Raw genomic sequence first — 10318 nt, 5'->3', positions numbered from 1 at the left:
AGTGTTATAAAACAGCATTTAAATATTGGGTTTAAGTCTCCTAATAATTCATGGTATTTCCCTCATTTTCTTGCAGGAAGGAATAAGCTATTTTGGAAAAGACACTTAAATCCCACAATATTTAAATATAAAAGCATTTTTAAAAAAGATAATGCTAATATAGCTAAAAATGGGTTAGAAAGTGCATTGTAAAGAAATAAATAATTCTCTGCTAAAACTCAAAAGGTGAGTCAGTGCCCACTGATTTTGCTATTATGACAAAAGTCCTTTGAAAAAAGAGAATCCTATGGTACCACTTTGTTACATATGAGCTACTTAAAATTATCAAAAGTGAAATAACTGAAATCTAAAGGCTGTTACTTTCAAAGCACTTATGAAAAAAAAAAAAGCCCTTGTCCCAAGCTTATACACCATTTAAAAAAATCCTTTCAGTTGATGTCTTATGCATTACACAACCTTTAAGAAATAGACCCAACAGAGCACTGTAAAGAAAACCTCATTGAATGTAATATATTTTACCAGTTATCCTTTTGTATCATTACTGACATGGTCTATAACATAAACTCTTTCGAGATCTTCAAAAAATGGTTTTGTAAAGTGTTAAATCAGGAATGTACATGATACAGTTTGAAGCTTTCTCTTGTTCACCCATGAGATTCCCCAATTTCATGTTTAAAAAAAATGTTTGCAAAATTCAAAGTAACTACCAGTTTAGGAATTGAAATACACAATATCAGAGAAAAGTATTAAATGATAAAGATGTATTGCAAATTGGCAGGTTATGGTTTTGGCCCATGATAGCAAATGTGAACTTACAAACTGTGTTCCTAAAATTACCTCATTCTCACTGGAAAAATCGGGTGTTCTTAAATAGGCCCATTGCCAGCAATAGGCTTACACTAGGAAAAAAACACACCATCTACCACAAAAGATCATCCCTTTAAAAAGTTAACTGTCAAATGCCACCATTTTCATCTTAAGACCCATTAGATAATGAATTATTTCAAATCCCAAAAGGTAGCCATCCCAAAAGTAGTCAGCTATAAAAGTTACTAAAGTAGTCAGGATACCTCGTTTCTAGAAAAATAGAGCTATACATGATAACTGATATTAATATCCATCCTTTTGAGGACAAAAATCTAGTTTCTTCACAAAGCATAACCCCTCCCTATCAAGAAAAATATAACTTAAATACCCTTAAATAATATTTGTGTATGGATTTGGAATCCATACCAACAATGAAATAGCTAAAAACAATTTCCTGTGTAGATATTATGGCATCTTGCAAAATAAGCTACTATTGGAAGATCTGAGCAATGTCAAGACAGAATGACTTATAGAATCTCAATTATTAATTGTGCCTTAACTAACTTTGCTTTTTGAGAATTTAATATCCAAACTGCATTAACCTTCAGATTCCTTTTTTCTCACAAGTCAGTGGCTCTTGGCAGAGCACAGGCGTTGCTGGTTGGGCTCAAAAAGCTCTGTTGAATCCGTTCATGATTGGTCACTGTGAAATGACTAGCTCTGAAGTTATTTTTAAAACCCACAATTTAAAAGATTAGATTAATAAGCTTTCATTTAACATGTAGTTATTAAATTTAATGTCCTTAAAAATATTTACTGTATATATTTTATGAGTAAACTTTCAACTCAATGTTCCCAATGCCAATCTTTCAAAGAAAGTAATGCTGGTGAACATGTCCATGTTTTAGACGTTTTTTTTTAAAAAAAAAAAAAAAAGGTTAAAATTCTCAGAATAATTTAGAAATGTAGTCTGAATATTAACATACAAGAATCTAAATATTTAATTTGGTAAACTTTCTTCCCTGCTCTTACTCCCCATATGCCCTATTATATGTACACTACAGTTCAATTTGTTAATTATTTCACTATTTGTTAGAATAATACTCAGCAATATAAGATACAGAATAGTAACTGATCTTCAGTATCATAAATACCCCCATGTGAAGAAAAAAAGGAACTTTTCCTAATAATTTTCGTGAGTCATTCTTAAAATATGTTGCCATTATGCTATGCAATGATCTCAAAGGGCAAGTAAATATTACATAAAATGTCAAAAGAAACAAACCTGTTGATGATTTTTAAAGTTCCAGCATTTATAATTCTAATGAACAAAATATAACACTGGGGGAAAAGAAAAGCAGAGAAATTCCAGTAACAATTTTAATTTATTTATCCCCCTAATTAATTTTTTACCATGGAAAAACTGGAAATCAAATGTCATTATGTTATATAAGGTTTATACTTACTTTAAACAAAAATGTAACATAGTGTTAAAACTGGCTTTCCAAAACTGTTACAGCATAGCTGTACTCTGCACTAATAATCACAAAGTTGTAATATAGAACTCTGTTAAGCAGTCCCATTATGTTCTTACAAAAATAGAATTAAACTGTGTGACCAGACAAGGACTTCAATTACACTACTTGGCAAACATAGAATTTCAATGGAGTCTTTTTCCTCTTGCAGTTTAAAGCAAAAGTCAAATATCACATCTTTTCCAAGACTCACAAAGATGATTCAGGTTGTTTGTTTGGCATTTTTTTAATCTCTATCACAACAGCAGGGATGTTTTCAACTTTAGTCCTCCTGGGCTGCTTCTCTAGATTGTCACTAAGTTCTAAACAAGAAATGCTAACTGCTGGGGCCTTTTCTGCATCCTTTCCAGATTGGGCTTGTGGCCGTGTCCCACAACATTGCTTCAAAGCACACTGAGTTCTGCAGGCAAGTTCACATGGGACTACACTTGACTTAGAGCCTACACTAGCAAATTCAGGCTGAATGGTAGTAGCATGAATTCCGTGATTATGGAAAACGTCTTTAATGATCTTAGCCACCTGCATGTATGATGTCGGGTCTTCACATTTTATGTGAGCAGTGGCAATGATTCTGCTTCCAGCAAGTTGCCAAACATGTAATTCATGAACTTCCTCAACTCCTTCAACATCTCGAAGTTCTTTTATCAAATTTTTGATATCAATTTGTTTAGGAACAGTTTGGAGAAGAATAAGAGCAGACTCCTTAAGTAATGGATAAGTTGTGTAAAGAAGTATACAAACCATTACAATACAAAGAGTTGGATCTAAATATAGCACCCAGCAAGGACCAGCCTCATAAACTGTTGCATGAGTACTATTAATTAATTCTACAAATGCTTTGCAGGGGTCAGGGGTACATGGGTTCACACACATCTCCCCTTCAGGACAACCTTCCCAAGAAAAGTAAAAGACTAAGGCATTTACTACTACAATCACTGAACCCAAAGCATCTCCAAAGACATGCAGAAAAACTCCACGCATGTTAAGCTGTCCAGCCTTATCATCATCATCTTCCAATTCCACCTGGTCAGGTTCTCTGATAAGATTCCCATTCACTTGTACTTCCATTGCATCATTTCTGGACTTCTCTGGATCTACAAAGAAATAAAAATTCTGTATCAAACACATCTAAAGTGTTTATATAAACATTCTTGCCTAATTCCATTTAAGTGATAGAAGTGAAAATTTTTCATAAAACATAATAAGAAATGTGCTCAGAGTGATTTAATGTAAACTGACATACTGGGAACAAGCCAGGATATAATGGCCAGGGCTAAATTAAGTCATTAAGATGATGTTGCTTCCCCATACTCCTAACCACCCTCCTACCTTCCCACCTCCAAATAAAGTTCACCTTTTCCGTGGGGGTGGGGTCCTGTGAACATTCTCCTATACTTTTCGGCATACACCAAAAAGAAAACAAAATTGAACACTACCACCCAAAATTAAATGCAACCATGGATAAGTCTAACACAAATGGCTGACCTGACGCAGAGGTCTAGTCACTCTTCGTAGTCATTAAGGTGTTAACTTTTAAACTTTTATCATTTATATAAATGATCCAGTCTCTTGATAGAAGAAGTTTAGAAACTGACAAATCAACAATATAAACCTATCAGCAATCACAGAAACTTCAAGAAAAGTTGGAACTAAATGATCACTATCTACCCTACTAGCTCCTAAACCAAACGTACGGATCCTTTAAAGGAATTATACACATCAGAGCAGCTTAATATTCTTTGGAATAACACCTGGCAGAGTGGGAGTGAGAGGAAATTCAATTGTTTATTAAACATTTTCAATGTACAACTTGAATTTCATTAACATGATATTCTGCATTCAGGAAAGAGGAAAACTGTCTATGTGGTATCATACAACTAGGTAAATAGATGTAAATGGAAAAAAGTGGAAGGAAATACAACAAATTGTTAACACCATTGAGCTTGGGTAGTAGGGCATTAGGTTGATTCCTTTTCCCGTCTTTCTTTCAACATTCACTTCCCAATTTCCTTCAAGTGCGCTTAATGTTTAGAATGAAAACTATCCATTAAAAATATAAGATGAATAAATTACCATCGCTTTTATCTTAGTACGATTATGAAAAATCCTAAGTGAAATGTTAAACATGCCCATACAGGTTCTAAGTCTAGGATTTTCAGGATTAGGTTTAGATTTTAGAAAATTAACTGAAACATACATTGCTGCTCATGATAGAAACCTTTAACGAGGGTTTTGAGCTCAGGAAAGTCAATCACTAGATAGCCCCGAATACAATATTAAGAAACTTGTTTGAAGGGCATAAGAACTACTTGGGCAGAGCAAGGTTCCTAACAGCCAACAACTAAGGACCAAGTGGGGTTCTCTCCGTTTCCCAATAGGCCCAAGAAATTAGTTTTTGATCCTGCTAACGCCAAAATCAGACAGCCTCTTGAAACGACAGCCTGTAAAGACTGTTAAGTGCGGTTGCGGACCGCAGCGGGCTGACGGTCACCTCCTGACCTTTTGCCCGCTCTCACCACCACGGTGCCCATCTACACTCCCAGACGCGCTCCCCCGGCTCCTGACACCGGGCTGAAAGGGGGGCCGCGTCCTCCGGGCGAGGCGGGGTGTGAGTGCCGGAGCGGGAAGGAGTGGCCAGGTAGGTGGCGCGGCGCGGTCGGCTCGGACACCAGGGGGCGTGCTGGCCATCCTGCCCGGGGCCATCCCGGGGTCTGGGCTCCCCAATGCCAACCACCTGCGGCGGCGACTTTCTCTGCTCACCTGTCCGGTCCAGTTTCAGCCCGTTGGAGTTGCTGCTATTGGCCACCAGGATGTTGGTCTCCTCCTGGTCGGGACCCTGCTCACCTGGGGCCCTGTTGTCGCTACCCCCGGTGCGGGTGCTCTTGCCGCGGCCCCCCTTGGGGAGGCCGTGGCTGTGCCCCCCGTGCGAGTGCCCGTGGCCGGAGTCGTTGCCGAAGCCGCTATGATGGTGGAAGAGGCAGAGCCCCAGCACGTTGACCACCAGCCCCGCCACGCCGACCCCGAGGACCACCAGCGGCTGCTGCATCTCGTGCGGCTCGAGGAAGCGCTCGATGGCCTCCAGGAGGATGGCGAAGCAGAGGCCGGTCAGGAAGATGGCGTTCACCAGAGCCCCCATCACTTCGGCCCGGATCCAGCCGAAGGTGTTCTTCTGGGTGGCGTGGGTCCGCTGGGCGAAGCGCTCGGCCACCAGCGCCACCACCAGCGCCAACACATCCGACAGCATGTGGAAGGAGTCGGACAGCATCGCCAGCGACGAAGTCACCCGGCTCACCACCACCTCCAGGACCATGAACATGAAGGTCAGCATCAGCATGCACAGCAGCCGGCCCCGGTTCCGACCCCAGCACCCCATGGCTGCGGCTCAGGAGCCCGCCGAGCGCGGCCCGGACACTCGTGAGGCGGCGGCGGCGAGGCGCCGAGGGCCGGCGACCCGGCGACGGATGGAGGGCGGCGCGGGGCTCTCACCGCCCGAGCCGGGCCGCTCGGGAGTCTGCCGTGGGGCCTCGGCGGCCGGACAGGGGCGAGCCCGGGGTCAAGCCGCCGAGCCCCCGCGCCTGCGGGCGTCCCCGGCGGGCCGGCGGCGCGCTGCTCCTCAGGCGTCCGTCCTCGGAGCCGGCGTGGAGGCCCGGCTCAGCCCCAGTAGCCCCCACACCTAGAGCGGGCGGCGGCGGCGCGGAGCTGGGGCTCCCCGAGCCCGCGGACCGAGAGCCGGAGCAGGAGCAGGCGAGCGGCGGGGGCGGGCGACCAGCAGCTCCGCGCTGCAAAGGCTCCAAGCATCTGCGGGCTCTCCGCGCAGGTCTTCCCCTCGCTGGTCTCCCTCCGGGGTCGCTCGGACCGAGGAGCCAACGCCTGAAGAGCTAAAGAGGCGGCGGCCACAGCAGCTGCACTCGGCCCGGTATCGGGCGCCTTCTTCGCCCCCCCGCCTTTGCAGACGGTTTACAAAAAAACTTTGCTTTGCACTCGGAACCCCCGTTTTCACACGGACCCGAACGTGACAAGGCCTCGCCGTCCCGCCCACCAGGCCCGGCACGCTTCCCCATTGGCCAGGATCCCCTCACGACAGCTGTCGCGCCCCGCCCATCAGCGCTCACTATTGGATGGAGGCTCGGCGGGGCAGGAGGGGGCGGTGTCACGGCGCCAACAGATGGGGGGCGGGGCCTTTCCCTTCAGGAGCCGGGCGTGGGCTGGGGGCCGCGGCCGGGTGCAGCGATGGACGTCGTGGGGGAGGGAAGGGGGCACGGGCCGCGTGCAGCAGGAGGGGGAGGGACAGGGCGGGGCAGGAGGGGTCCCCCAGGCGTGGCGGGGCTTTTGCTCTGGGGCTGCGGCTTCTCGCAGTCCCCCGCCGGGCAGCAAACAGACTTTGATCCTCCGAGCCGGGTCCACGTGGGGCGGGCCGCGCGGCCACTCTGTGACAGACGGCAGCCTGGGAGGGTCCGGGAGGGGGAGCCCTTGTGTTCGGGGCCCTCGGGTGGGCGCTTCTGTCCGGAGAACCGAGATTAGGCAGACAGACTCGTAAACAAGTGCAGCACGTAACTTGTGACTGCTCAGCACCTAGCTGAAGAGTTAGTTCAGGGCGGTCCTGCGAGGGGATGAACGGAATCTTTGTAAATGTTTCAATAAAGCAAATCACCCCTATCACCACCATCCCCAGGAGAGCTTGTGTGAAGTACGATATTTCTGTCACTGATTATTTAAGGACCATTTAGGGTACAGAAACCTGGGTTCTGGTCCTTGCTTTGCCACTAGCCCGCTGTGTGACTTTGGGCCAGTCAACCGATCTCTCTAGACCTGTTTCTTCATCTATAGGATTGGACAAGAGGAACTCTTAAGATTCCTCCTGACTTTAAAATTCTAAGGCTCTATGACTTAACATTTTATTTATAGGCTAGAAACAGCAGAACCCTGTGTCGGTTGCCATGGGGAAGGGGAGGAGCAGTAAGAATACAGAAGAATGAGCTTCTGTCCAGGTGAAGGTAAAATATAAACATATAAAAACTTAAATTACTATGAAATACTCCTAATTGTGCCAACACTAGTTTAGATTGGATACATATGTGCTGTGCTAGGAGTGGAGATTAGCTAATTTGAAAGTGAAGCCTTCCTGCTTCATAAGTGGGGAGATGGCTGGACTCAGAGTGGCCTGAACTGGACTCCCAAAGGCCTCACCACAGCCCCTGAACAGCAGGAAGGACCTGGAATTGCTCTGGACTGCTGGAAGACAAAGGTAGTGCTAGCCAGTGCCTCGGGGTCTGTTAAATAAGGCTTGTTTGGGGGCATGTTTTTTCATTTAAAAAAATATTTTTATTTCTATAAAAGATTTCTCACTTGTGTATGGTGTGTTTCTTATCTCCCCACCCAGACTAGAGAGCCAGATCCTCATCTATTTCTGTTCTTCTGGAATAGAAAGAATGGAGGAAAATTTCTGAGACATTTATTATGGAAGAATTGCTAGGACTTGATTAACGGGATATTGGGAGAGTGAAAGCTGATGAGGAGAATTTAACAAAGATAGTTTTTAACTTGACAAGGAAAATATTGCTTTAAACAGGTGAAGAAGTTGGGAAGAGGGTGCAAGGAGCTGATTTTAAGGGGAAAATACTGGGCCTGTTTTTAAGGTGCTGAATTTGAAGTCTGGATGGTGGCAGCTCTGAGGAATGGGGAGATGGGATTGGGGACTTCCATAATCTCCTCTCCTTTGGTGTAGACAATTGATGTTTGTGTGCTCATGTATGTAAACACAGCTTCAAACCTCCTTCTAACCAGCTGCTCCTATATAGAAATTGGGGAGCCACGTTGGTCAAGATATCCTATGGAAATGGCCAGGAGGCAGTTGGAAGACCATTTTGCCTCCTATTGGGAGGGGCTGTGTCCCTTTATTTAAAAAAATAGATTCCTTTATGGAGTTCCCTTGTGGTCTACTGGTTAGGATTCAGTGCTTTCACTGCTGTGGCCCGCGTTCAATTCCTGGTCAGGGGAACTGAGATCCCTCAAGCCGCTTGCGGGGTGGCCAAGGCGGGGAAAAAAAGATTCCTCCAAGTGTGAGAGCTTAATGCCCAAAGAGTAATCAATAAGGAGATGTAGAAGGCAAAGATTCTCAGCAAACAAGGTAGCAATCCTTTCAAAAACAAAGTGGACTGAGTTGGGAGATGTTTAGACTCACATAAAAGCAGGCTCTTAGGTTCAATTCAACTCAGTAGTCACTTATGAGAATCTGCTTTGTGCAGCGTCTTTTTTTTTTTTTTTCCTCTTGTAAGCCACTTCCCAGACAATGTGCTTTATACTCTCATAACCTAGAAGGGGGGAGGGGTGTCAGAGGTACATTTTCCACGTTGGAAAAAGTCATAATCATGCATTCCAGAAATAGTAATATCATTTATATAACAGCAAAACATTTCAGTCAAATAAACTTTTCTTCCCCCCACCCAGCACAGTGTAGTCAAAATACTTCAGTAGCTTGACTCAAATTTGTCCTTTTTCAGCTGGTCATCCTAGCATAGCGTTAACACAGCCAGAAGGGGGTTAAAATGAAGAGAAACCATACCATTATTCACCACCACCCCTGGAAGTTGTGGCCCCAGGATGAGTAAGATGGCTTGGCTGTTTCTTCCTAATTCTTGAGAACTCTCCTGACAATTTGCTTGGCTTCCAAACTGACTAAACTCAGCATACTTTAAAGATGAGAAAATAATGCTTCTTTTGGAAGAAGACTGCCAGTTTGAGTGAACGTCAAATGTTTAACACAAACTTTGCAATTTCAGAGCCCTCTAAGACCTCTCCCTGCTCTAGCAACGCCAAGCTCCTCCAAATTGGAGCTTCCTAGCTCAAGGATCTAGCCTGCACGTTATCAACCCAAAGTGTAGGTTTAAAAGGATTCCTGTAAAAAACAAACAAAAACTGCTAAGCACAGACACACCTCTGAATCTTGGTTTTTAAAAATCATGAGTGTATGAAGCTGTACCGTCGACAAACAGATGAAGAAAAACATGTGAAAACCAGATTACATCTGACTTTGGTTGATGGCAAATCACTTCTAATGTTCAATCTTGAGGCAGAAATGATGAGGAAATCAGATCTGTTTGTTTTGTTTTGGAATGTATTGAATAATTATTACAAATATAAGCTAAAATCTCTAGCAACAACATGAGGGCCAAGGCTTGAATTTTTAGCTGCTTCCTGAGGGAACAGGCAGTAGAAAAAAGAATAAACAAGTAACAGTGCAGTAATAAAGCCCAGAAACATCACAAAAGGGCTCGGAGGTATAAGGGAAACCATATGAAAGAAAGGGTCAGAGCAGGAAACCCTAATCGGAAGCAAAGGAGAAACAGGAACAGGGTAGGGAGTAGAATGTACAGTGAGAGACCCAGGAGAAGCACTGAGCTTTCTGTATTTGTTGGTTAAGCTAAAGAATGGCAGGTGAGAGTGAATAACAAAGGAAAACTCATTTTTCTTAGAGACTGAAAACTGGATCCAAGATCTCCGGTCATGCCTGGAAATTAAATCTAGAAATAAAGGCCCTGACACCTATACAGAAAGGCTTGTTAAAAGCATTTGTGAAAAAAAAAAAAAAAAAAAAAAAAAGCATTTGTGAATTTTTTGGGTGCAGTGTTATGTAATACCAGAAATTGTGGAAGGCACAGTTAGTCAGTTTTAAGGTTTAGGCTGACTGCCCATTCTTTCTTTAGCCCTTCTACTCTAGGAGCTGGAGATTGTAATTAAAATTCAAGGTACAGAAGTTTTAAAAAAATATAATTTAATTTAAAACGTGTTTCTATGACTCTGTCCATTACTTATCTATAAAGATGATGTTGACCCGTAAACTATTTTGAAAGTATTACACGCCTAATGAGTTTTAGAAAGTTCAGGGAACTGTTCCTTAAAAATTACTGACTTTGGACAAGTTACTTAAAACTCTCTAGGCCTCACTTCCCCCATCTTTTTAGTGAGGCATTCTGAGA

General features: G+C 43.8%; 1 protein-coding gene across 1 annotated transcript; it reads right to left on the bottom strand.

Annotated features, from left to right (window-relative positions):
• Window positions 1–1347: 1347 nt before the first annotated feature.
• Window positions 1348–5722, bottom strand: SLC30A1 (solute carrier family 30 member 1). The gene is made up of 2 exons (XM_065892780.1): window positions 5103–5722; window positions 1348–3436 (listed from the first exon to the last, which is right to left on the bottom strand). Exons 1-2 carry the CDS (start codon window positions 5713–5715, stop codon window positions 2532–2534), a joined length of 1518 nt encoding a protein of 505 aa, XP_065748852.1. The 5' UTR covers window positions 5716–5722; the 3' UTR covers window positions 1348–2531.
• Window positions 5723–10318: the final 4596 nt, after the last annotated feature.

The sequence above is a fragment of the Phocoena phocoena genome, chromosome 1 (genome assembly GCF_963924675.1).
Source record: "Phocoena phocoena chromosome 1, mPhoPho1.1, whole genome shotgun sequence".
Taxonomy (NCBI): Eukaryota; Metazoa; Chordata; class Mammalia; order Artiodactyla; family Phocoenidae; genus Phocoena; species Phocoena phocoena.
Note: the sequence above shows the minus strand (reverse complement) of the source record. Positions and strands in the feature narration are given on the sequence as shown.

Bases quoted from the DNA above. Each gene is read 5' to 3' on its own strand.
- SLC30A1 (XM_065892780.1), bottom strand. From the start codon at position 5,715: ATGGGGTGCTGGGGTCGGAACCGGGGCCGGCTGCTGTGCATGCTGATG. The intron at 3,437-5,102 runs GTGAGCAGAGAA...ATTTCTTTGTAG, and splicing joins GCTGAAACTGGACCGGACAG to ATCCAGAGAAGTCCAGAAAT.